The sequence below is a fragment of the Catharus ustulatus genome, chromosome 15, assembly GCF_009819885.2.
Source record: "Catharus ustulatus isolate bCatUst1 chromosome 15, bCatUst1.pri.v2, whole genome shotgun sequence".
Taxonomy (NCBI): Eukaryota; Metazoa; Chordata; class Aves; order Passeriformes; family Turdidae; genus Catharus; species Catharus ustulatus.
In genome coordinates this window covers 18,403,190-18,427,959 of record NC_046235.1, presented here as the reverse complement: position 1 = coordinate 18,427,959, position 24,770 = coordinate 18,403,190, and the positions used below count along the sequence as shown (strand labels likewise).

At 55.3% G+C, this 24,770-nt stretch overlaps 1 protein-coding gene and 1 long non-coding RNA gene across 4 annotated transcripts; one reads left to right on the top strand and one right to left on the bottom strand.

Annotated features, from left to right (window-relative positions):
* Window positions 1-52: 52 nt before the first annotated feature.
* On the top strand, window positions 53-22,080 carry FGF1 (fibroblast growth factor 1). Of its 3 annotated transcripts, none has more exons than XM_033072955.1 (4): window positions 53-1,240; window positions 17,027-17,207; window positions 20,644-20,747; window positions 21,374-22,080. In XM_033072955.1, exons 2-4 carry the CDS (start codon window positions 17,039-17,041, stop codon window positions 21,566-21,568), a joined length of 468 nt encoding a protein of 155 aa, XP_032928846.1. In that variant the 5' UTR covers window positions 53-1,240; window positions 17,027-17,038; the 3' UTR covers window positions 21,569-22,080. The 3 variants fall into 3 exon arrangements, with proteins under 3 accessions (XP_032928846.1, XP_032928845.1, XP_032928844.1); XM_033072954.1 differs by lacking the exon at window positions 53-1,240 and adding an exon at window positions 3,729-4,140 and having other exon boundaries at window positions 21,377-22,080; XM_033072953.2 differs by lacking the exon at window positions 53-1,240 and adding an exon at window positions 3,733-4,140.
* LOC117003217 lies at window positions 13,727-17,015 on the bottom strand. The gene is made up of 2 exons (XR_004419486.1): window positions 16,677-17,015; window positions 13,727-16,091 (listed from the first exon to the last, which is right to left on the bottom strand). It is a non-coding gene; the product is annotated as an uncharacterized LOC117003217 (long non-coding RNA).
* Window positions 22,081-24,770: the final 2,690 nt, after the last annotated feature.

The following is a 24,770-nucleotide window of genomic DNA, read 5'->3' as shown; positions in this document are numbered from 1 at the left end:
TTTCCACACAAGATTATTTCACGCTTGTTTTTTCCACACGAGATTATTCCACGCCTGTTTTTTCCACGTGAGATTTTCCACGTGAAATTACTGTACTTAATATATAGATTAATTATTTTAGGTAAAGACTCGGAAATAGGCTGAAAAAATAAATGCCATCTGATTTTTGGACCTGACTCTCTCACGCCTGTAGCTCACCTCTGGAATGCCCCATTTCCCTGGACCCACCTGTGGCTGAAGTGTCACCGCGTGGGTCCCGTCCTTCACCCGACAAACCAGCTTCTCCCAGCCCCGAACTGGGCAGACTGGGCTGAGGGAAATCCGGATTCCCTGACACCCGCAGAGCGCCCTGGCTCCTGTGTCCACTCGTGTCCCCTCGTGTCCCTCTCCTCCCTGTCCCTTCCCCTGTCCCCTCCTGTCGCTCTCCTCGCGGCTCTGGTGGCATCAGGGGGTTGGTGGCAGCTCCGCGGTTCATTCCTTGGCTGCTGCACGCTCCGAGTGTATTTTTAATGTATTTATCTCCCTGCAGCTTCCTGCCAGGCTGCTCTGGGGGGAAACGGGCACGGAGAGAGAATGGTGCCGGGACACTGGGGACACTGGGGACACCGGGGACACTGGGGACACGAGGATGGGGGGGTGACAGTGGGATGTGGGGGTGACCCCGCTGTGCTCGCCACTGCCCGCTGCCATCAGCCCCAGGGACACCGAGGGCTCTGCAGCAGGACAGGGAGAGGCTGGCAGGGGGCAGGGGGGACATGGTGGCGGGGTTTGTCCCCGTCCCACGGGCGGGCAGAGATCCCGGGAGGGCCTCCGGGAAAGGGGGAGGCTGGATTCAATCCTTGTCTTTCACCTGGGCTGGAGTCCAGCCCCAAAATAGCCTTCCAAAAACAAGATCACATGAGAGGAAAAAAATAGCAAGGCGAAGGATTATCCATCCATACTTCCTTGTCCTATGTGGGTGCAGAGCCGCGGCCGGCACTGTCCCTGTCCCTGTCCCTGTCCCTGTCCCTGTCCCTGTCCCTGTCCCTGCCAGCCACGGTGCCGCTCCCGGAGCCGGCACATCCCCGGTGCCGGTGCCAGCCGTGGGACCCGGCGCGATCCCGGCAGGAGCTGCCTGGCCCCGGGAGGTGCAGCGAGGGCAGGGTGACCCCAGCACGTCCCCGGGCAGCCCGGGCAGGGCGGTGGCGCTGCCTCCCGGCCCCCTGCGCTGCCCAGCCCCGCGCTCCTGGAGCCCGCTCAGGTGAGTGCCTTCCCCAGCATCCCGCACTTCCCACAGCGCCACTCATCCCCGGGGGCTTTGCGGTCCTTTCCCGCAGGGTTTGGGCACGTTCCTGCTTCCTGAACTCCTGGCCACGCTCAGCAGCTCGTCCGTGTGTGCTGTGTGAGGAACAGCTGGGTTTTCCTGGGTTTTCGGGGCAGGGGGCTGGCAGGAGGCACGAGGGGCATCTCCACTCGGGTTCCTGCCAGGAATGGCACTGCAGGAGCGATGGGAACAAAGCCCAGCACTGGCCATCCCCTGGGTCTCACTCCAAACGTGCAGGAGGTTTTGCCTGAGCGGTCTCTGCTGTGGTTTGGGGGATGAGGAGCAGCCAGGACAGCGGGGCTGGGGCTCAGTGCCCCCACAGACACCGCCTGTGGCGGGGGCCAGGCAGGGAAAAACCCGCAGCTTCTCGGGGCTCCGTGCTTGGTTACTCACCGGGGCTCCGTGCTTGGTTATTTACCGGGGCTCCGTGCTTGGTTACTCACCGGGGCTCCGTGCTTGGTTACTCACCAAACAGCCCGGGAGGGGAGCGCTGCTGGTGGGACACAGAGCCGGGGGCAGCGAGGTGAGCGGGTCCGTACACAGCAGGGGCAGGAGAGGAGCTGGAGCAGCAGCCGCCCTTCAAATTCATCCCGAGAGCCTGAGAAACACCTCGGGCACCTGCTGCAGGGGCTACCCGGGCAGGGCTGGGCTGGGGAAGGCAGGTGGGAGGCAGAGCTGCTGACAAGGCACCGCCCCCAGCCCTTTATTGACCCCAACCCTGCAGTGCCCCCACCCTACAGTGTCCCCATCCTTGTATTGACTCCATCCCTGCAGTGTTCCCCATTTCCACAGTGCCCCCATCCCTTTATTGACCCCATCCCTGCACTGTCCCCATCCCTTTATTGACCCCATCCCTGCAATGTCCCCATCCCTGCACTGTCCCCATCCCTGCACTGTCCCCATCCCTCAGGCTCTCGGAGCAGGGCCCGGGCGGTTTTGGCCAAGCCTCCTCTCCCTCGTGCCCAGCGCAGATCCCGCTGCCCCAGCCCGTGTTTGCTCTGTGTCTGCGTCTCTGGCTCTTGGCTCCATCCCGGGGCCATCAGCCTTCGGGACACGCAGGAAGGACACAAATTTGGCAGGACACAGTCAGCAAAGCACCGCAGGGTCTGCTGAGTGCCAAGCACAAGCAGGGGGCTCGGGCAGCCGGGCAAGAGGCGAGGGCTGGGCTGGGGAGGGGCAGCTCCCGAACAAGGGGATGCGCCCTTGAGAAAACGGAGCAGGATTTCCTAATCGTCCTCACAACCCCGCCTTTCGTCCGGGAGAGCCTGAGGCAAAGCCAGGCCTGCTCTTCTGTTAGATTCAGAAATGTTTGGCTATATCTATTTCTTATTTTGTGAAAAAGCAAAAGGCAATCTTGGGCGGGATTATTAAAAATAAAGGGGGGTGAAATGTATATTGCTATGTCCGGAAAGCTCCGAATCCACCTGCGCTGTGGGCAGCGTGTGGAGCTGTCCCCAGCAGGCGCTGGTAACCGCAGTCAACTCGGGAATGTTTTATCCAAACGTCTGGGCTCGGGCATTTCCAGCCCGGAATGCCTGTCCAAACACGCCGGCCCCACGGGAGCCGCCGCGAAAAGCCCATTCTGAGCGAGCTTTAGATAACGCAGCCTAAACATCACCACATCAAAGGGCTGGTGGAGCCCGGCCAAGCGCTGAAATCATCGCCCGGCCTTCGTCAGTGCTTCATTAGGGCTTCATTAGGGCTTCATTAGGGCTTCATTAGGGCTTCATTAGTGCTGCGGCAGCGAGCGCGGCCTCGCACCCCCGAACAGCCGCACCCCAAACTGCACCCACCCCGGCACCCCGTGAGAGCCGAGCATCCCCCGAGCCCACCCTGAGCATCCCCCGAGCCCTGAGCATCCCCCGAGCCCACCCTGAGCTTCCCCCGAGCCCTGAGCATCCCCCGAGCCCACCTTGAGCATCCCCCGAGCCCTGAGCATCCCCCAAGCCCACCCTGAGAATCCCCCGAGCCCTGAGCATCCCCCGAGCCCTGAGCATCCCCCAAGCCCACCCTGAGCATCCCCCGAGCCCTGAGCATCCCCCGAAATCATCCCTTAGCATCCCCCCAAGCCCCGAGCATCCCCCGAGCCCATCCTTGCACCCCCCGAGCCCAGCAGTGTCCCCGGCCAGCGCAGTGCCCCGCACAGCCCAGGGCAGTGCCAGCACCCCCGCCAGGCTCCAGCGCGCATCCCCGGGGACGCGGAGCTGCATTTCATCCGCCTGACAGCGCTCCCGGAGCACTTCGGCTTTTAAGGCCAAGCTCTCCCGGTGCCAGCGGGAACGCAGCCGTGCCCGGCACTGCCCCGGGGCTGCCCCGGGCCCCTCTCGGCAGCCGCACCCGGGGAGGGCAGGGAACCCCATGGGGAGGGCAGAGACCCCAATGAGGGGGCAGGGACCCCAATGGGGAGAGCAGGGACACCCACAGGTAGGACAGGACCCGTCTCCATGCCCGGGGCAGTGACGAGGCAGGGATGAGGGAGGTGATCGCCTTGCCGGAGGGCACTGCCACACCCAGCGCCGCAGGGAAAGGACACGCGAGGGACAGGAAGGCCAGGCCGATGCTGCTCCGGCTCTCTGCGGTGTTTTGTCCCCTCCTGCTGCCCGGGGGGCTCAGCCCCAGCCCCCGCCCCCTGTGCGGGCAGGTGCCCGGCCCTGCCGTGGGGGTGGATGCGCTCAGCCTCCCGCTTCCCCCCCCGCATCCTCCCGCCGCTCCCCCGCCCCGAGGCAGCTCCTCCTCATCCTCCTCATCCTCCTCATCCTCCTCACCCCCGTTGGCCGTGCTCCGCTCTCCCTCCCCGCGCACTCGGGAGCGCAGCCCGGAGCTCCGCGCAGCCGCCGGTGAGTGCGGGCGGGGGGCGGCGGGACCCGCTTGGGGCCGGGGCTCAGCCCCACGGACACCGCGGGATGATCACACACACACCCTGGGGCAGGGCTCAGCCCCACGGACACCGCGGGATGATCACACATACACAGCCCCGGGCAGGGCTCAGCCCCACGGACATCGCGGGATGATCAAACACACCCCCGGGCAGGGCTCAGCCCCACGGACACCGCGGGATGCTCAAACACACCCCCGGGCAGGGCTCAGCCCCACGGACACCGCGGGATGCTCACACAGACCTGGCAGGGCTCAGCCCCACGGACACCGCGGGATGCTCACACAGACCCGGCAGGGCTCCCACAGGATGCTCACACAGACCCGACAGGGCTCCCTCGGGATGCTCACACAGACCCGGCAGGGCTCCCACGGGATGCTCACACAGACCCGGCAGGGCTCCCACGGGATGCTCACACAGAGCCCCACGGACACCGCAGGTTGCTCACACACACACCCCCGGCAGGGCTCAGCCCCACGGACACCGCAGGATGATCAAACACACACCCCCGGTAGGGCATCCACGGGATGCTCACACCCCCGGTAGGGCATTCACGGGATGCTCACACCCCCGGCAGGGCTCCCACAGGATGCTCACACCCCCGGCAGGGCTCCCGCGGGGCTCCAGGATCCCCTCGGGATGCTCGGCGCATTCCCAGGGAATTCCCCGGCTCTGTTCTGCGCGGATCCCCACGCTCGGAGCCTTTCCCCAGGGCAGGGTCGGGCTGGGATGAGGCAGCAGGTCCCTTCCCTTTACAGCTCCAGGGTGGCACGGTGCTGCTCCCCCCAGCTGGGACAGACCCCCCAAAACCCTGCGGGTGCCCCCAAATCCTGGGAGGGAGGAGTGGTGGGAGCACCGTTCCAAATGACAATCTCCAAATGACTGCAAATTCACCTGAAGCTCTGGGGAGAAGCAGGAGCCCAGATCAGAAATTGAATTGAATTCCACTAAACCCCAAGCATTTTAAACGGCAAAACACAATATTTGCACCATTAAAAAACCCCAAACCAAACAAACTAAAAAAAAACTCAGACAGAACAACAAACAGAAAGGAAAATTATTACAGTGACACAGCACTATGAACAGTTCATTTTTGATACTAAATAAATAAATCACAGAACCATGGAATGGTTTGGGAAAGCCACAGCTTCTCTGGGCAATTAAGCATGATTGGGGATGCCCCATCCCTGGAGATGGAGCACCCTGGGTGGTGGAAGGTGTCCCATGGCAGGGGGTGGGACTGGCTGAGCTTTGAGGTCCCTTCCAACCCCAACCATTCTGTGATGATTCTCTGATTTACCACTGAAACAACACCACAGGGATTTTCCTGATGGGCCTGACAGCCAAAATTCCTCATCACCAGCATGCTCCGAGCTGCTCTCAGCCAAACCAAAGATGCCAAACACGAATTTCTGCAGGCTCCAATCTCCCCGGCTGGGGGTGCAGGTGTCAGGCTGAGACTCTGTCCCCACATGTCCCCACTGTCCCCTTCCTCTGCCAGCACCTGCAGCCTCTTGGCTCCTTCAGGCTGTTTAGAAAAGGTGAAACCCTGACAGGGCAGCCACAGGTCCCTGTCCCTCTGTGCCACAGGTGCCAGGCTTGGCTCAGCTGGTTGGGAATAAGGACAAGGAGCCAGACCCTGCAGGAGGAGCAGCCTCAGCCGGGAGGAAGATCCAGGTCTCAGCAGTGGGAGGAAGGCCAAAGTCATTCAGGGAGCTGGGGAGGAAAAGTTCATCCCCTGGGCTGGGGTGGAGCTGGGAAGGAAAGTTTATCCAGAGGGCTCGCAGAGCTCTGGGTCTGGCTGGAGAGCTGAGCCGAGCTCAGCACAGCCCGAGCCCAAAGCTGAGCCCTGCAGGTCCCAGCAGGGGCAGCTGGGCTGGCCCGGGGTGCAGGAGAACAATTGCACATTGTGCTGCCTTATCACCTCCTGCCTGAGGAACCCATTAAACTTTAGACCCCTCTTTGGGCAGAGCTTCCCGTGTGTCTCCTGTGCCTCTTCAGCCTCCCACCCCTTTTCACCCTCCGCTTTTTTTTGTCTCTACTTTTCCTTTGGCCTCCCACTTTATTTTGGCCTCCTGCCCTTTCCAGCCTCTGCGTTTCTTTCCCCCTCTCATCCTTTCTTGGCCCACTGCAGCCTCTATTTTTTCTGTCCTTGTTTTTATTTCTGATCAACCTTTTTTCTCTCTTGCACTCCTCGGCCTTTACTTTTTTCCCTCCCCAACCTTGTGACTCCAATTCTTTTCCAGCCTCCTTCTCACTTTTAGCCTCCATTTCTCTTTCAGCCTTCCTTGGTTATTTCATCTCTTTTTTTTTTTTTTTTCCTTCTTTATTGCTCTCAAAACACATTAGCACTTGCACTGGCTCTCACAAATCCTTTTAGTAAATATTCCCTGAAAAAAAATATATATTCCAGGGAGGTGAAGGCTGTCCTGACTCCCAGGCTGCCCCTGGGTACCAGCACCTCTCTCTCCTGGGCACAGCGGGCACTGACTCACAGCTGGGGCATTTTTGGGAATCCTGTGTACATTGTCTGTCAGTGCAGAGCTGTCAGGGATTATCCAGGGGGCTGGGGCTGGCTGGGTCTGTCTTTCAAACAGAAATCTCACAATAAAAACCTCTTTGCAGAAGGATTTGTTGAAAACCAGTTCAGTGAGAGGCACAAAGGCTTTGTCCTGGTCTCTGCTGTGGATGCAGGAATCCCCGTGTTTGAGAGGTGCCTGACTCAGTGTTCAGCTCCTGTTCCTTCCCTTGTTCCCAACACCAGAATCTGCTGGTTTACAGCTGTTGGAGAAGCAAAGCAGAGGGCAGGGCCATGCAGAGCAGCTGCCATCAGTGACTTGCAGGTTTTCTATTCCCCCAAATGTCTCAGAGTCTGACAGGGCTCTGCCCACCCAGGGATGGGGACTCGTGCTGGGCTGAGGCAGCTCTGAACCCAGCCCTGAGGAGGCAGAGGCAGTCTGCACCTGGCACCTGCCCTGACAAAACCTGCCACAGCTCCTCCTTTCTCTAAAACCTCAGATAACAGAAGTGCTTCATCTCCATCTGGTGAAGGTGGCAGAGGAAAGCTGAGACAGACCCTCACAGTGCCAGGGTTAATATTAAGGAATTCCCTTCAAGAGCAATTAATACACAGCCAGTGCTACATAAAGTTCTGTTACCCCCAGCTCAGCATCATTAACAGGCACCAGCCTAAAGCCTGACCTCAGTTTCAGTTAGGTAAGAACCCCCATTCTGCTGGGTTTAACTCAGAAGTGAGCTCAGAGACCCCCTTTGAGTGAGCACAGAGCCCCCTTCCCCTTCTGTTTGTGCTTTCCCTGCCCCCCAAACTCCCCCCTTGCCCAGGGAAAGCACCAGACTGAGAGGGCAGCAGGGAAAGGACCAAGCTGGGATCCCACAGGCAGATTCCCGAGCCCACAGCATTGAATTCTGGCAGCTGTCCCTGAGGACAGGGCAGAAAGGGGAGTGGGAACCAGGCTGATGTGTGCCCAGGTACCACTGACTCATGGCATGGCCTCTAAAAGCCTTTTGTCCCCTTCAGACTCCTTTTGGGAGTGGTGCTGTCTGTCCTGAGCCACCGTCCCAGGGACGTGCCCACTGCCCACAGCAGTCTGGGCACACAGCTCATCCGTGACTCACGGTGCTCACAAAGCCTGTCCCTGCTCCTGGCTCTTCATTTGGATCTGGTGTCAGCCCTGATCTCAGACCTTTCCTTCCCACAGCTCCAGGGCTGGCCAATCTGCCTGTCCCACCTGCAGGCCAGCCTTGCCAGCTCTCACCTGTGCAGGGATCTTATTTTTGCAGAACCACAGAATCCAAGAGCTCTTCAGTTTAGAAAACCCCTCTCAAATCATCGAGTCCAACCATTCCCCCAGCACTGCCAAGGCCACCACTAACCCATGTCCCCAAGTGCCACAGCCACACTGGGGGACACCCACAGTCTGTGACAGCCTCTGGGGTGGAACCAGCCTGGCAGTGTCCCCTGGGGGGGCACAGTTCCCACCCTGATGGGTGCTGGTCCCACGGGGCATTCCCAGCCCAGGGGTCAGGCAGCTCCCCCACCTTGGGGCACAGCCCCCCCAGCTGCACACTGAGATTTTCTGCCCCTTTCCAGGCCATGGATCAGGAGCCTGAGGAGTGATTTAATTCTTGTCTCTCATCCTTGCTCAGGGGCAGACAGGAGGGGGAGATCTTGTCCGTGACAAATCCCACTCTGCATCCCAAGATGCACTCCAGATCCGAGCTGTTTGCTCATCCCAGACACTCTCTGCACGCCATAAACCCCTGGAAATGATGCTGGCCAGGAAGCTCAGTGCCAGACCAGCCATCTGCTGCCTGCCCCTGTCCCTGGCACCACTGCCTGGCCAGTCCCTGTGGGCTCAGGGAGATCCTGCATCCCTGTGCCATCCCAACAGGACATGTCCCACCCTCCCTGTCCCCTCCAAACAGGACATGTCCCACCCTGTCCCCTCCAAACAGGACATGTCCCTCCCTGTCCCCTCCACGCCTTTCCAAACCCCCAGAGCTGGCACAGGGCCCTTCCTGGATCCCTGACTGCCTTTCCCCCACTCCAGCTTTGTTTTCCCCAGAGAGGTTCCTTGCTTTTCCCAGAGATCCATGGTTGGTTCTGAGCAGCTGCCCAGCCCCACAGGACACGTGGGTGCTGTACACAAAACCACCCAAATGTGTCCTTCTGCCACTGGAATTTCCATCTCCCTTGACACTTGATTCTCTGCTGAAGGTCAGATCTTGGACATAAAGTATATATAGGTATTTATATAGGTATTTATATATATAGGTGTATATATAAAGTATATACAGGTATTTAACATCAAGTACAACACCCTCCCTTCCCCTTCCTGAGTGTTCCCATTGCTGCAGGGTGTTCACAAAAGCTTCCACTTGATGGGAAGAGTTAGTGGCTGCAAATGGGGATCTTGGGGCTCACACCCAGCCTGGTGTGGGTGTGACCCTCCACAAAGCACAGGGGATGCTCACTGTCCCCTGGGGAGCCCAGAATGGGCAGTTCATGAGTAAGGAAAAGGTAAAATCCCACTGGGGTCCTGGTTGTGGCGTCCTGGCTGGGAAGGGTGCACAGATCCCCACACTCTGCCTGCTAGCCCCAAAATTTTTGGTCTAGTGTGGGTTTTTTTCCACTTAGACAACTCAGGGCATCTTTCTGTCTTGATTATCACAAATATCACAGCAGAGCAGCTGTGGCTGCCCCATCCCTGGAGTGTCCAAGGCCAGGCTGGAGGCTTGGAGCAGCCTGGGATAGTGGCAGGGTGAGGCAGGGGTGAGACTGGATGAGTTTTAAGGTCCCTTCCAACCCAAACCATCCTGTGATTCCAACCCTTGGACCCAGCCTGGCCCCTGGAGCAGCTGTGGAAACACAGGCACAGCAAACACGGCGGTGCCTGTGAGCTGCCCACGGGGAGCTGGGAATAGGCAGCGTGGGTGGAACCCCAGGGCTGAGCTCCAGCAGGTTGTTCCAATTGCAGCCTCGTGTCCTGCCTGTGCCCTTTGTGGTGCTCTGCTGTTTACAGAGATGAGAAGGGCTAGAGGAGCATCCAAAAAACATCCCCTTCCCTCGGAGGGCTCTGTATGGAAACCCAAGGCAGGGCTGTGTTTTCCTTGGAGCAGGGTGGCAGCACAGGTGGCTCCTGCTGCTGTCACACAGCCTGTGGTCACACGTGTCACAGCAGGGACCACAGGTGCCCAGCTCTGCAGGGACACAGGTGTCTCATTGTCTGGGACACAGGGCCAGAATTAGGGCTGTGCCTCCCCAGGGTCTGGCAGGTCCCAGTGACTCACACTCCCTCCTAGGGTGACAAACAGAGAGCTCAGTGTCCATGGCCCCCAGAGCCACCTCTGCCACACTGAGAATGCCCAGTCTGTGCCTGAGGAGCACAGCCCATCAGTGACCTGTCTGCCTCTGCAGACCACAAGAGCTGGAGATGCACAGCTGCTCTCCTTTGCTCCAGGGACTACTCAGCCACACTAATTCCAGTTTTTTGCTGACCCACTCATCTGCATTGAACAGGATCCAGCCCTGAGCTTGCCTTGCTCTGATCTTCCATCTGAAACACTCCTTGCCCACTCCTACACGCTGCAGCTTTTCACTGGAAGGCATTTTCTCCGGTCCCAAAGCCATGCAGATAAGAAAATTATTATTTATTGGAGGATTTTCCTGGTAATAGCCATTATTAACTCAAGCTTTTATCACACTGTTATTAAGCAACAGCTTAAGCTCCTTACTCAGGCAGCTTGGAGGAAAAGAAAAACAGGAGTTGGCATCCAGGGGTACTAGAGACTGGATTTAAAATAAGACATTGGGCAACTGAATTAAGAACAGGATTCTTCCAGCCAGTCTTGCTTAGATGTTAAAAAGAGCAGCTGTATTGGCCTTACACAAACACTGCAGGATGAACACCATGAGCTCCCTGCACATTTTCATAGTAAATCACTGCTGAGCTTCTGGTGAACCCAGAAACCAAGAGATTTTCCTTGGAACAGCCCAGAGCGAGGCTGTGCTGGAGGAAGTTGGATTTCTGAATTTCTGAGCGATGATTTGTCTGCTGCTGGTTAACCACCAGGATGGATGTGGGGTTTCACTTGGCCTGGAGATGAAACCCTGGGTTCCAGCATCCTCTGCCTGCTGGGGAAGGACACGGTCTGAAGGCTGAGCCCAAACTCAAATCCCGGTTTTGAAGCTGCAGCCAACCCTCGGCTAGGCTTGGCCACCCTTCAGAGGGGCAGCTGCAGGAAGTGCTGCCTGACACGGTGCAGCATTGCTGCCTTTCCCTCCATCCCAGCCCCAGCTGCAGCCTGGGAGGTGCTGGACCCGTCTGGGCACCGAGGGGACAGTGAGGGCTGGCACCAGGACACAGAGGGACAGACAGACAGCCAGACCTGGACAGAGAGGCTTGGCTGGGGGTGGCATTGGAGGCTCACATGGTGAGAGGAGAGGCAGAGCACGGCTTGGATTAACAGAGGGAACTCGTGGGGCTGGAGTTTGTCACGAGGCGTCATCAGTCTGTCCGTCTGTCCGTCCGTCCGTGGGTGTGCAGGGCAGCCACACCTGCCCAGACAGCCACAGCCAGGCCCTGTGGTCTGACTGTGAGCCCAGTGTCCTGCAGGGACACCGGGGGTGGCTGGGGGATGGGGACACTGGAATGTCCCCAGCTTCACCTCCTGCTGCAGGGACCGGGCAGCGCATCCTGGGCAGGGAGGGGATGGGAGCCAGGGATGGGACCCTGGGGATGGGACCCAGGGATGGGACCCCGGGGATGGGCAGGGACCCCGGGGATGGGCAGGGCCCCTGGTCTGGGGGCTGCTGGCAGGAGCCAAGGGGCACACAAAGCGCCCCCTGCACCCTGGGGTTCCCCCATCATCACAAAACATTCACCAGCCCTGCTCAGCTGTGTCTCTCATGGTTTCCTCTCCCTCCTGCTGCCTTTCCTGGAAGGCCAAGCACAGGCAGACCAGGGAGGAGAGGCACCCTCAGCCCTGTCCTCAGCCAAGGTGGCAAACCCAAAACAAGGCTCCTGTGCCTGCTGCATCACCCCTGAGTCCTCAGCAGCCTCGGTAGGACAGAGCCACCCTGCTCGGGTGGCAGGGCTGAGACTGGTGGCACTGGTGGCACTGGTGGCACTGGCTGCTCCCAGCAGAGCACAGGGACAGGGATGATGCTTTGCCCTGGCCTTGGCAGAGGGAAGGAGTACCTGGAGAGGGCACCCAGAGAGGGCAGGCAGGACCTGCTGCCCCCCGAGGGAAGGGGAAAGCCGGGGTGCAGAACCCAGAGGTGTCCCTGGGAGCAGCACATCCTCCAGCCCACCCTTGTCCTTTGGTGATTCCCTGCCCAGGACACCCAGCAGGTGCCACACGCGTGGCTGGCTCTGGGGGACAGGGCTCAGAGCAGGAATGACCCGGGGGTCAGAGGGATCTGTGTGTGCTGCTCATTTTGTGCCCCTGCCCTTGGTCCCAGCCCAGCCAGGACAGAGGGCAAAACCTTCCTGGCAAAGCTCCTGCCCCGGGGATGGAGCTGGAACTGCAATTAAGTTAATGACCGGATGAAGCGCCGTGGGCGGGAGGTGGGAGAGGCGGGGAGCTAATTAGAAAGTGCAGGAGCGCTTGGTTTTCCTGTCTCCCCACGGCCACCCCGGCGGGGTGGGATCTGCCCTGGCTGTCCCAGAGGGAAGGGGCTTCCCTTGGGCATCCCTGGGCTGGGTTAACCCTGTCCCTCCCTGTCCCTCATCAGCCATTGGAGACACCCACGCAGGGAACTGCTGAAGTTTCAGCTTTCCAGCCCCTCTGTCTCAGCTGCCCCAAATCCAGTGGGACTGAGTGGAATGGCAGGAGATGATGACAGCAGGCATTAGTTAAATTGATTTTTATGCTTTTGGTCGCACTTCATGCAACGTGTTCCACTTGCAAAGGGTAAAACCTGACTGATAAATATTTCATTAAGCTGTTAATCTCTAGAGATAAAATCACCTGGCCATAAACAAGACTAGAAACGAGCCAATGCATTCCAGCGATACTGAGTGATCTATTGCATATTTATCATATGCTTTGCCTAATCATTTATTAAGTCCTTCTAAGAGGATGTACAGACCAAGGAATTCGAGCTGTGCCTTGCACTGCCAGCCCTGGGGAGGGGAGGCAGCCCTTGCAGGCTGCCCGTGCTGATAACAAAACCCTCTGAGCTGCTCCTGCAGCATGAGGAAACCCCTGCCTGCTCTCTAATCCTCTCCTGGAGGAGGAAATCCACCCCGTGAGATGGTTCTCTGAAACATATAATGAACAAAATCCCTGTTTATCTGAGAGATGTTTGTTCCAGGTAGATCTCAGATTGCCCCAAAGCCCACAGGAACCCCCAGGAAAGGCAGAGCCTGAATTCCTTAGAAATGTTCTACCTGTTTCCATTCCCACGTGGAGTGTCTGACCTGCCTGGGAACTGAGTGTTCTGTCCAGGTGGCTGCAGTGGGAATGGGAAAGGAGCCCATCAGGAGGTGATGCTGTCTGATCCCAGCTGAGTCACACCTCCTGGAAGAAACAGCATTTCTGTTTTAATGGAGAAAACAACACTTTCCAAAGTGAAACCAACTGGAGTGTTTCCACTGCACTCACCAGAGCCAGGCTCAGGAGACACTGAGCTCATTAACTGGAGTTGGACAAAACCTCAGGAGACTCCTGGGTTTAGCAGCTTCTCCTCTCTGGAGTTCTCTGTGTGATCTTTAGCTGATCACCTAAATGACAATTGTGATTAACTGCACTGTGGCCACTCAGAGGCCATGCAGAACATTTCTTTCCAACCCTACATAAAAGATTGTGTCCAAAGACAATTCTGATGCATTTGAATCAATCCAATCTTGTTTTAACCCTGGAGGTGAGATACTTCTGCTTTCCTCCATGGAGCAGCCAGGTATTTCATAGGAAATTTCTAAGGAAAAAAGGCTCACCTTAGCTGGCTACCTCTGGGTTGAGTGCTGACCACCAAATTTGTGCCACATGAACCATAAAAAAAAATAAATTAAAAAAATTTTAAAAAAAGAGTTCTTGGCAATTCTAACATGCAAAAAACTTCAGGACCATTAGGAATCCCCCACATTTCCATCAACACCACCTTTGCCATGCAAACAAGTGCTGGGTAGTGAAGTGAGCAGCAGCTTTGCAGCAGAGAGGAAAGGTCCCCGCTCCTCCCGTGGCTCGTGCTGTTATTTCAGAGCTCACACCCCTGATATTGGCAGCACAGCCAGCCCTCCATGCTCAGAGTCAGATGCTCGCAGAGTTTGGGATTTCACATCAAAGCCACTGGTTTGGCCAGTGATAAAGTTTGGAACCAACCCCAAACTTCTCAGAATTTCGCAGCTATCCCGGCCCCTCTACCCGGAGCTGCAGGGAGAGCACAGCGCAGCCACCACGGCTCAGCAGGACCTGGACCCAATGAACACAGGGATTAACTCGCTTCTGAAGGCTTTCTTTACCTTCAGAAATGATTTCTGATCCTTTGGGTGCTGACATCCCCATGCAGGAGGAAGAGCTGGGTGCCCTGAGCTGGGGCTGTCCTGCAGCTCTGCCCTGGCTGCAGCTCCCAGGGATTCATCCTCGGGGTTTTCTCCCAGGCAAGGCTGTTACAGAGAGCTGGAGGAAAGAGGAGCCACAAACACAGCTGCTCTTGGACAAACAGACCAAACTCAGCTCCAAATCTCTGTCCTGGTGTGAGCAGCGGGGTCAGGGCTCAGCAGCAGCCTTTCCCCTCTTACAGCAATCTCCTCCTGGAGCGTTTTCCTTTCTCCATGGGGCACCAAATAACCACTGGAGTGTGGTGTCTGTCAGCTTTGCATATTTGACAGAGCTCTCTGTTCTGCTTTGAGCTATTTAATAGCATTGTTGGGCTTCTACCCAAAGAAATAAGGCCCTTTATGTTGTCTTTGGTTCAGGTTCTCTCTCTCACTAGTGCTTTTTAATTCCCATAAAAACCTAACATGTTCCTGCCAAAAGTATAATGGTAGGGCCATGAGTGGTGGTGTTTGTAGAGGAACAACTCCATGGCCATAAAGTCTGAGAACAGCGATAGTATTTAACTGGGGAGACAAGAGGAGTGGAAAAATGTTCATTGAGCTGGGCTGGGGCAGTCAGGGCAGCTGGCAGGCCCTGGAGTCCTCCTAAAAATAGCAAAAATAACCTTAGAGGAAATAAGTGACGATGAGGAAGCTGTTTGCAGTTGAGCTGCTCTGGTCAAGCTGTCTGGAGATGCCCTCAGGCCTTGAGGTGACTGTGGGTAGAATCCAGCCAGAGCTCTTGGATCTGTTTTTGCATCATCAGAGTGCCCTGTGCCCTCAGATAAAGGTTCAAGAAAAGCTCTGGTTCTAGGAAATGCCCCAGTGCTGATCATGGTTAAAGCTCAGTGGAGGACCAGAGCCCTGTGTGCCACCCTGCTGGAATGGGGGCTCTCCTCAGAGAAAGGCTGGCAGTGGGCAAGGAAACTGAGCCACTGCATGTGTGGTGTCTTGAGAGAAAAATAAATGAGGCATCAGACCCTCTAAGAAATAATTTCACCTGACAATGGTGTTAAAAAGAGATTTTCAGTCAGTATTTGGCATCAGCTGCATCTCCAGCCCCATGGCCATGGATGGGGCTGCCTGTGCTGGCACTCCAGAAAGCACCTCCCAAAATCCCAGCCTGGGTGTCTGGGAGCCAGGGCTGACATCTGTGTGCAAAGCAGAGCTGGTGCAGAGGCTGGCAATGCTCTCACTCTTTATCTTCTTTATCTCCAGGGGTTCAGCTCTTAGCAATCCAACTTGCAGAGGTTTTTACTCTGCAGGCATCTGGGATCCATTTCCAGGAGCAGTTTCCCCTTCTTGCAGCTGCTTTTGCAGATTGTTTTTTTTTTAATAGTGAAGAGTTTAGAGCCAAACGTTCAGAGAGTCTCTGTGCATGTGTGTGAGTGTTGCAGAGTTGCCACCCTGAGCATCTCCCAGGGCACTCCAAGCACCACAGCAAACCCACCCAGTGTGCCACTGGCTCCATCCCAACCTACCAGTGCACAACTCAATGCTAAAGAGACATTTTTACAATCTATAAACACACATAAACAGTGACTATAAAATATTTTCCATAATATAGCTGTGGGAATACATGACATTCAAAGCAATTCCCTCTATCTAGATTTATTCAGTGCCATGTCTTTTTCTGTTCATAAATCCTCTTCTCTGCAAGCACTACAGAACTCTGTGTGTGAAAGACAGAATGAATGTGTGGGAGATTCTAAAATGTAAAAACATGACTGTACCTGGAATATCTGTGGCACTCTGACCCCCATCTCCTGATGCCACCTCTCACTTCTCAGCCTCCAACATCCACAGCATCTTTCTTTTGGCCTGGTGATGCCTTCAGGGTTTGGCACAGCATCTGCTTAAACATGGATTGTGACCACAGTCTCCAGCACAATGAGGTTTCTGGATCATCTTTCATTAGACCAGCTTGTTCCAATCCCATCCAACCTGGCCTAGGGTGCTTCCAGAGATCCAGGGCAGGCACAGCTGCTCTGCCACCCTGTGCCAGCCCTGCCCACCCTGCCAGGGAACGATTCCTGCCCAAAATCCCATCTAACCCTGCCTTGTGCCAGTGGAACCATTCCCTTTGTCCTGACCCTCCAGACCCTTGACCAGAGCCCCTCTCCAGCTCCCTTGGAGCCCTTCAGGCACTGAGATACTGCAGGTGGATTCCTGGCATATCCTAAACTCACAATTCCATTTTTCCATGTGCTGTTGATCAGTCTGGCTAAACCTGCTGAGCCCAGGCAGTGGAAGCTGCTGTCCCTGCTCACCTCCCACACACCTGCAGTGTGTCCTGACCTTTTCCACGTGTGCTGCTGGGCCAGGTGAGCTGCAGAGTGCCAGGACATCAGCAATATTTACTACCTGACATGCAGTGGCTGTTGCAATTCCTGGGCATAATTGTGTTTGAGAGTTATAATAGTGGAGAGAGTTTTACCTGGGCTCCCTTCCCGCCTCCTGTGGGTTCCAATCAGACACTGGGTGTGTTCCAAACTGGTTTTCTGGGTGTGTAATTTTAGCGCGCACGTCAATAGAAAGGAGAACGAAAACAGATAAAATTAAAAGGACAGAGCCCTTTTAAAAAACAACAGATACAATTAAAAGGACAGACAGGAGTGACAGCCCCTCACCACCTCCCACGCCGGGGAGCATCACCTTGTGTCCCAGTGAATCACCTGTCCCGGGCAGCCTGGCAGGGACCCCCGGCTCCCTCCTCCCTCCTCCCTCCCTCCTGGCAGCCTTTAAAGCTGCCCCAGCCGCTGTCACCTGCTGTCACCTCTCTTGCAGCCCGGCCCCGGCATGGCCGAGGGGGAAATCACCACCTTCAGCGCCCTGACAGAGAAGTTCAACTTGCCCCCGGGCAACTACAAGAAGCCCAAGCTGCTGTACTGCAGCAACGGGGGGCATTTCCTGCGCATCCTGCCCGACGGCACCGTGGATGGCACCAGGGACCGCAGCGACCAGCACAGTAAGCACAGCCTTCTGCACTCCTGAGATGGGGAAAACGGGGCTTGGAGCAAGGTTTGTGTCACAGCACACCTGCCAAACACACCTGGAGCTGGTACACAGAGCAGGGGAGGTGTGGGGTGTGTGCTGCCGTGGTATGTGTGCTAGTGAAGTGTAGGTATGGAGTAAATCAATAGTTATATATAGATATAAATGTGTAAAGAAATAGAAATATGTAAATACAAATATGTAAATAAATATATAAATAGAAATGGAAATAGAAATAGAAATGGAAATAGAAATAGAAATAGAAACAGAAATAGAAATAGAAATAGAAATAGAAATAGAAATAGAAATAGAAATATATAAATAAATATATATAAACATAAAGATGATATAGATATAGATAGATATAGATATAGATATAGATATGGATATAGATATAGATAGATAGATAGATACAGATATAGATAGATATAGATATAGATATATAGATATAGATATATAGATCTAGATATATAGATATAGATATATAGATACAGATATAGATAGACAAAAACAAAGACAAAGACATAGACACAGACAGACACAGACATATAATAAATTATAAATATTAAATATCTATAAATAGATATAAATAATATATACATAGATAAAGGTAGGCAATAGATATCAGTAGATATCTGACATTGGCTTCACCCCATGGCAGGCAGACAGAGGGGACACAGCAGGGCTGGGTGACACAGGGTGACACACAGAGCTGGCCCTGGCAGGGAGGGCTCAGGGCAGCCTGGCATCCCCCCACACACAGCACAGGGAATTCTGTGCTGTCTTTGCATTGATTTAACAGCTCCCCCTCGGCAGGGTGTCCCCGTTCCTGTCCCCGTTCCTGTCCCCATCCCCGCAGTGGCTCCAGCCGTGGGACACTGGGACCTCTGCTGGGAGGAACTGTCCCCACAGCTGCCACCACTCGTCCTGCCAAGGAATCCTTGGGAATTTCGTGCTTTTTGTGCTCTTGCATTACCCAAAACTCCTGAGAGGATTTTTGAAGCCGCTGCCCAGCAGAGCTGCACAGCTCCTGCAGGGCTGGGCTCTTCCCTCTGCTCTTGGCAGCAATCTCTGGGTGCAGCATATCCTGAGCTTTTACTGGAATGGGACCGGGACCTGCCACCCTCCTATCTCGTTGGAAGGAAGGGCTGGGAGGAGCCAAACCGACCCTACAAAGTGCTAAGAAAAGCACTTTTATTTTCTTTAAACCACAAACACACATGTGGCTTCTCCCCCAAACTTAACCTTTCCTCTCGCTATTGTTGTTTTAATGACAGGCAGTTTAGAGCCGAGTTTTAATTACAAACACTGCCTCGTGCTGGGGGATGGAGGAAGATGAGCTCCCTGAGGCTGGATAAAGGCAGTGTGCTGCTCCAGCATCCAGCTGGAATAAACCCTCAAACCCCTGGGAGAGGCTGGGTGTGACCCAAAGGGTCTGCACAGACAGAGCTGGGCTCACAGACACACAGAGAGGTGCTGTGAGCTCAGCAGGGTCTCTGCAGCATCTTCCAGAGAGGTCAGGATCAGGGTGGCATCTCCTGGCACACAGGGGGCTACCAAGGCCATCAGCACCACCCCTGTGCCCTGCCCCAAGCTGCTGTCCCACAGCGTGGAGCTGTCACACTGCCCAGTCCTTCTCCCTCTGGAAAAGCGAATCCATGCCCCTGGAGTGGGCAGGAGTGAATCCCAGCTCTCACCTCCCTCCTGCTGGCCTGGGGCCTCGTGTTTGCAGAGCTCTGCCAGGAAGGAACCTGCTGCAAATCTCATAAACTGGGATGCAGGAGCACACTGGTATTTACAGAGGAAACTCCTGGAAGGGCTGTGTGCCAGCAGAGCAGCCTTGAGGAGAGGTGCCCTGCTCTGAGCACCCACACTCCTGGAGAAGGATGGAGCTGCTCAGCATCAGCCCCTGGTGTGCCAGAGGAGCAGCCCAGACCATGACTGGCACTGGGGGACATTGTCACCCAGCTGGGACAGGCCCCAAGGAGGGTCAGGGCACAGAAACAGCCTCAGTTCATGGGGAAGCCAGTGGGGACAGCAGTGCTCCAGCTGCTCACTGCCCTTGGGCATTTTGGTCCAAACACCAAGAATTCTTATTCCTCTCTTAAATGGCCTCAGAATCAGGGGGATCTCTAAGAAGAGCAGAAGTCACTCTCTCTAAGCCTTTGCTGTCCAGGATCCACATCCTTGACATGGGCATTCCAAGGGATGGAAAGCAAATTTACCTGGACACTTCAGATTCTGCAGGATGAAACATCTCCATCTCTATAAAAAAATCTCCTTTTCCTGCTTTCATCCCATTACTTCATGGAAGGAAATCTCTGTGCAGACCTGTAAGAGAACCTGTAAGAATTTAGTGCACAAGCTCCTTCCTCTGGACCCACTGTCCTGCCTCCCTCTGTGCCAAAAACTCAACACCCCCACTGGCAGCAGGAGGGTCCCTCAGTCCCCTCTCTTGGGGACAGCTTTTAGAACAGAATCATCATTTTCATCCCTGCACTGCTCCCCAGCCAGGTCCCAGGGCTGCAGCACCTGGGGGAGTGCAGGTGGGCTGGGGTTTTCCCAGTGCACATTCCCAGCCTCAGCCAGGCATGCACAGGGCCAAGCATTCCTGCAAACCTGCACCCACACAATTTCCTAATTAACTATCATTTACTGAGCAGGAAATGGCAAAAATGAAGAATGTGAACCATTACAGCAAAGATTTCACTGGAACGGGTGTTCCAGCAGGCCAAGAGGTAACATTGCCTTTTACCTCATCTAAATAAGGATAAATAAATTAAATATAAACAGGAAGGAAGGAGCTGGAGCCGAGACATCCGTTCATACTTCATTCCAACCAACCTAAATATTGCTGTTATAAATCCTGGGGGGAAGAGCTGCCCATGAGATGGAAACAATCTCTGGGAAGAGCTGGAATTTGCAAGTCACTGTGACTGCAGCCACAGCCTTTTCTGTTTCCCCATTCACTGGATAAATCCAGCTGCAGCAGACTGCTGGAGGGGATGCTTTGGATCAGGGGTTTGCAGTGCAGGCATCTGCAGTCTGCTCTCAAAATACTTCATATGTCACTCCTTAAGTGTCTTGTCAAACCACATGAGAAATTTGTAAATTAGAGCCAGAATTAAAACCCCAGTCTCCTGTGTCCCATTCCAGCATCGTAACCAACAGGCTGCCCTTCCTTTGATGTAAAATAGGGGAAAAATTGGTCTTTGGCTCTTGAGGGATGGCTGTGGGATTTCTTTGAAGAAGAGGGTACAAGGAGACACTTTTATTACACACTGTACCGCTTCCTATAAACTCTTTATAAGCCAGACTTCAACAAAACACCCCACTACCCTTCCTGGCAGCCCTTTTTTCCCCTTTTTCCTATTTTCCTGTCACGGTTGCTGTTTTGTTTTCCCTCCCAGTTCAGCTGCAGCTGAGTGCAGAGAGCGTGGGGGTGGTGCACATCAGGAGCACGCAGTCGGGGCAGTACCTGGCCATGGACACCAACGGGCTGCTCTACGGCTCGGTGAGTGCCAGCACCCCTGGGAGCAGCCAGAGAGGGCTGCAGGAACCCACAGCTCACTCCTGCAAACCACAGCCCCAACGAGGCTCTGTCTGGGGTTCTGGCAGCTGCACGGCCACTCTGCAGCTGGCTTTATTTTGGGGGGCATAAATAAGTTAACAAATAATGCTGCTTACTGCCCTGCCTCTGATAAATATTGTATTTCCTATCTGATACTTGATAAATATTGTGTTTTATACCTGGAGCAGCAGCTGCCACCTGGTGCTGGTGTCCCTGCCCATGGCAAGGGGCTGGATGGTCTCTGAGATCCCTTCCAACCCAACCCAACCCAACCCTTTGTGGCTCTGTGCTCTGAGCCTGCAGCTGCCACCACAGCTCAGGGCCAGGAGCAGCTCATGGAGCACAGGGCTGATTGGTCACTGCCAATTAAAATCCCCAGAACACACACACCTTGCAGGAGGGGCCCAGGGGAGCAAACCCCACCATTTAAATATGAGCTTTAGCAGGGTGTGCAAATCTCAGAGATGGGTCTGGATGGCATCTTAGAGGGCAGAGCTGAGCTGGGATTGTCAGGGCAGGATCATCCCCATCCCCACAGCTCACTGTCCCTGCCCTGGGCTCTCTTTCAGCAGCTACTGGGTGAGGAGTGTCTGTTCCTGGAGAGGCTCGAAGAGAACCATTACAACACCTACGTGTCCAAAGTGCACGCGGACAAGAACTGGTTTGTGGGGCTGAAGAAGAACGGGAACAGCAAGCTGGGCCCGCGGACTCACTATGGCCAGAAGGCAATCCTGTTCCTGCCCCTGCCTGTCTCACCTGACTGAGCCAGCCCCAGAGCTCAGAGAGACCCCAAACCCCAAACCCAACTGCTGCTGCTGCTCCTCCCTAGAGCCCACCAGAGCTCCGAGCTTTAGGTCAAGGCTTTGCCAAACCCAGCCAAAGCAGAGCCCCTGTGCTCTGCACCAAGCTTTGCAGAGATGAGGGGGTGAGCCCTGACACCCTGCTAGGGTTCATGGGGGACGCTGCCCTCAGTGTGTGCCAGTGAGTGCCAGAACCCTCAGCTGTGTGCCAGTGAGTGCCATGACCCTCAGCTGTGTGCCAGTGTGTGCCAGAACCCTCAGCCATGTGTGCCAGTGTGTGCCAGAACCCTCAGTGTGTGCCAGTGTGTGCCATGACCCTCAGCTGTGTGCCATGACCCTCAGTGTGTGCCAGTGTGTGCCAGAACCCTCAGCTGTGTGCCAGTGTGTGCCAGAACCCTCAGCTGTGTGCCAGTGTGTGCCAGAACCCTCAGATGTGTGCCAGTGTGTGCCATGACCTTTAGTTATGTGTGCCCCATGTGCCATGACCCTCAGATGTGTGCCAGTGTGTGCCATGACCCTCAGCCATGTGTGCCAGTGTGTGCCAGAAGCCCCAGCCTGTGCCAGTGTGTGCCAGAGCCCTCAGCTGTGTGCCAATGTGTGCCAGAACCCTCAGCTGTGTGCCTGTGAGTGCCAGAACCCTCAGCCTGTGCCAGTGTGTGCCATGACCCTCAGCTGTGTGCCAATGTGTGCCAGAACCCTCAGCTGTGTGCCAGTGAGTGCCACAACCCTCAGCTGTGTGCCAGTGTGTGCCAGAACCCTCAGCTGTGTGCCAGTGTGTGCCAGTGTGTGCCAGGACCTTTAGTTATGTGTGCCCCATGTGCCATGACCACGCTGCAGCTCCCAGGACCTGCCCTGGGCAGGCACCCAGCAATGTGCCCGAGAATCACACACTTTGTGCTGGTTCCCAGAGAGTCACACACTTTGTGCTGGTTCCCAGAGAATCACACACTTTGTGCAGGTTCCCAGAGGATCACACACTTTGTGCTGGTTCCCAGAGAATCACACACTTTGTGCTGGTTCCCAGAGGATCACACACTTTGTGCTGGTTCCCAGAGAATCACACACTTTGTGCTGGTTCCCAGAGAGTCACACACTTTGTGTCCCCAGGTTCTAAAGCAAAACCTCCCTGGATGCTCAGTGTAAATGTATTTATCCATGCAGGTGTGTGGCTTCTGACATGCCCTTCAGCAATTCCACCTTCAGTGCCTCCCCCAGGGCCAGCCTGGAGAGTTCCAGCTGGGCATGTTCACCTGAGCTAGGCAAAGCTCCAGCCTCAGACCTGGGCCTCCCTCACAACACCAGTAGTGTGTGTTTCATGCTAGTACCTGCCATATGTTATTTGTATTTATTTATTAAGTAAATATGTCTCTTCTACATGCTGTTCACAAGTAATTCCAGGCACCTTGAGGCTGTCCCAGTGGCAGTGACTGCTGTGAGGGTGTGATGTACAACAGCAAGGGTGGCAGAGCACCATTCCCAGAGAGATTCCTCCCACTGCCTCTGTGTCTGGGTAACTGGGGCTCTCAAAAGGGCACTGAGGCCCCTTGGTGGCTCCCAAACCCTCTGTAAAGCTGAGTTTCTCCACTGCTGGCACAATGCACATCTCCCAGGCAGCTCAGGAGCCACTCCTGCCAGCTCAGAGCATCCCCAGGACAGCACAGTGCCACGCTCCACCCATCCAGAGCATCCACAGCTCCTCTGCAAAACCTGTGCCAGGGCCTCACCACCCCCACGGGCAAGAATTTCTCTCCAATATCAAATCTAAATCACCTTAAAGCATTTCCCCCTTGTCCTATCCCACCATCAAGGACAGGGACAAGAGACAGGAGCTCCCTGCTCCCAGCACGCCTGGGATCAGCCATCCCACACGGAGGGAGGAACAAAAGGCACTCTGCCTTGCATACTTCAATTAGCCACTAATTGCTCTGCTAATTACTGCACTCCTGAACTTCTGCACTTGCTGGTTCCCAAACCTTCTCCCCAGCACTGGCAGCACCTCTGTAACCCCAGTGCTCCCAGGCAAACAGGGAATGGTGGAGCCAGAGCTGGGAAGGGCGTGTGCCAGCTCCTGTGGTCCTTCAGAGCTGCTTCCACCTGTGGGATCCACAAGAAAACGGGGGGGAAAGGTGGATTCTGCTAATCCTGCAGGTCCCAGCTTCTCCTCTTGCTAAGGGACCCGAGCACTGCCTGGCTCAGCTGCTCTGGTGGGCCCAGCACAATATTGCCAGGGCAAGCACAAAGCTGAGCACAACAGGGGGATGTGGGCAGCCAGCAACACCCACACTCCTGTTAAACACTGGGCTGTCGCTCATGTCAAAAAGTGAATTAATGCATGAGCAGGAGATGCAGGTTTCTAATTAAACTGGAAAGCTGGACTGTTTAATGCTGGATTTAGCTGTGCTGTCTTGCAACACCTCATTAACCCAGGGCACTCTCTCAGGCTGCTGCTGCTCCAAAACCACCCCCGCAGGTACAGCCTGACACCCAGCTGGGGAAAAATGTCAACACCTGGTCTGAAAAATAATCCCTGGGGAAGCCACAGTAATTGCTTCAGACAGATGGACAAGGCAGCATTGCCTGGAGAAGCCATGCTCACCTGGGGATGTTTGTCCTTAGGGTGACAGGCAGAAAAGGAGAACTGTAAGATTTAATAAAATCATTACAGGTGAATATCTTTCCCAGGAAGTGCTGTGAGAGGGTTGCTGGGCAGGGCTGGGCTGCAGGGCGGGAGGCACGGCAGAATAAAGAAAATAAATAAATAAACTCAGCCCCGAAAACTGAACCTCCGGGATGCCCGGGAGGCACCGCACAATACAGAACATAAATAAATAAATTCAGCCCCGCAGGCTGAGCCGCGCGTCCCCTCCGGGATGCCCAGGAGGCACCGCACAATAAAGAACATAAATAAGCATAAAGAACATAAATAAGCATAAAGAATATAAAAAAGCTCAGCCCCGCAGGCTGAACCTTCGGGATGCCCGGGAGGTGGCGGTGCCGCGGCGCCGGGAGCTCGGGGAGGGATGGGGAGATGGGACAGGGACCGGGAGATGGGACAGGGACCGGGAGATGGGACAGGGATGGGGAGATGGGACAGGGACCGGGAGATGGGACAGGGATCGGGAGATGGGACAGGGGCAGGGAGATGGGACAGGGACCGGGAGATGGG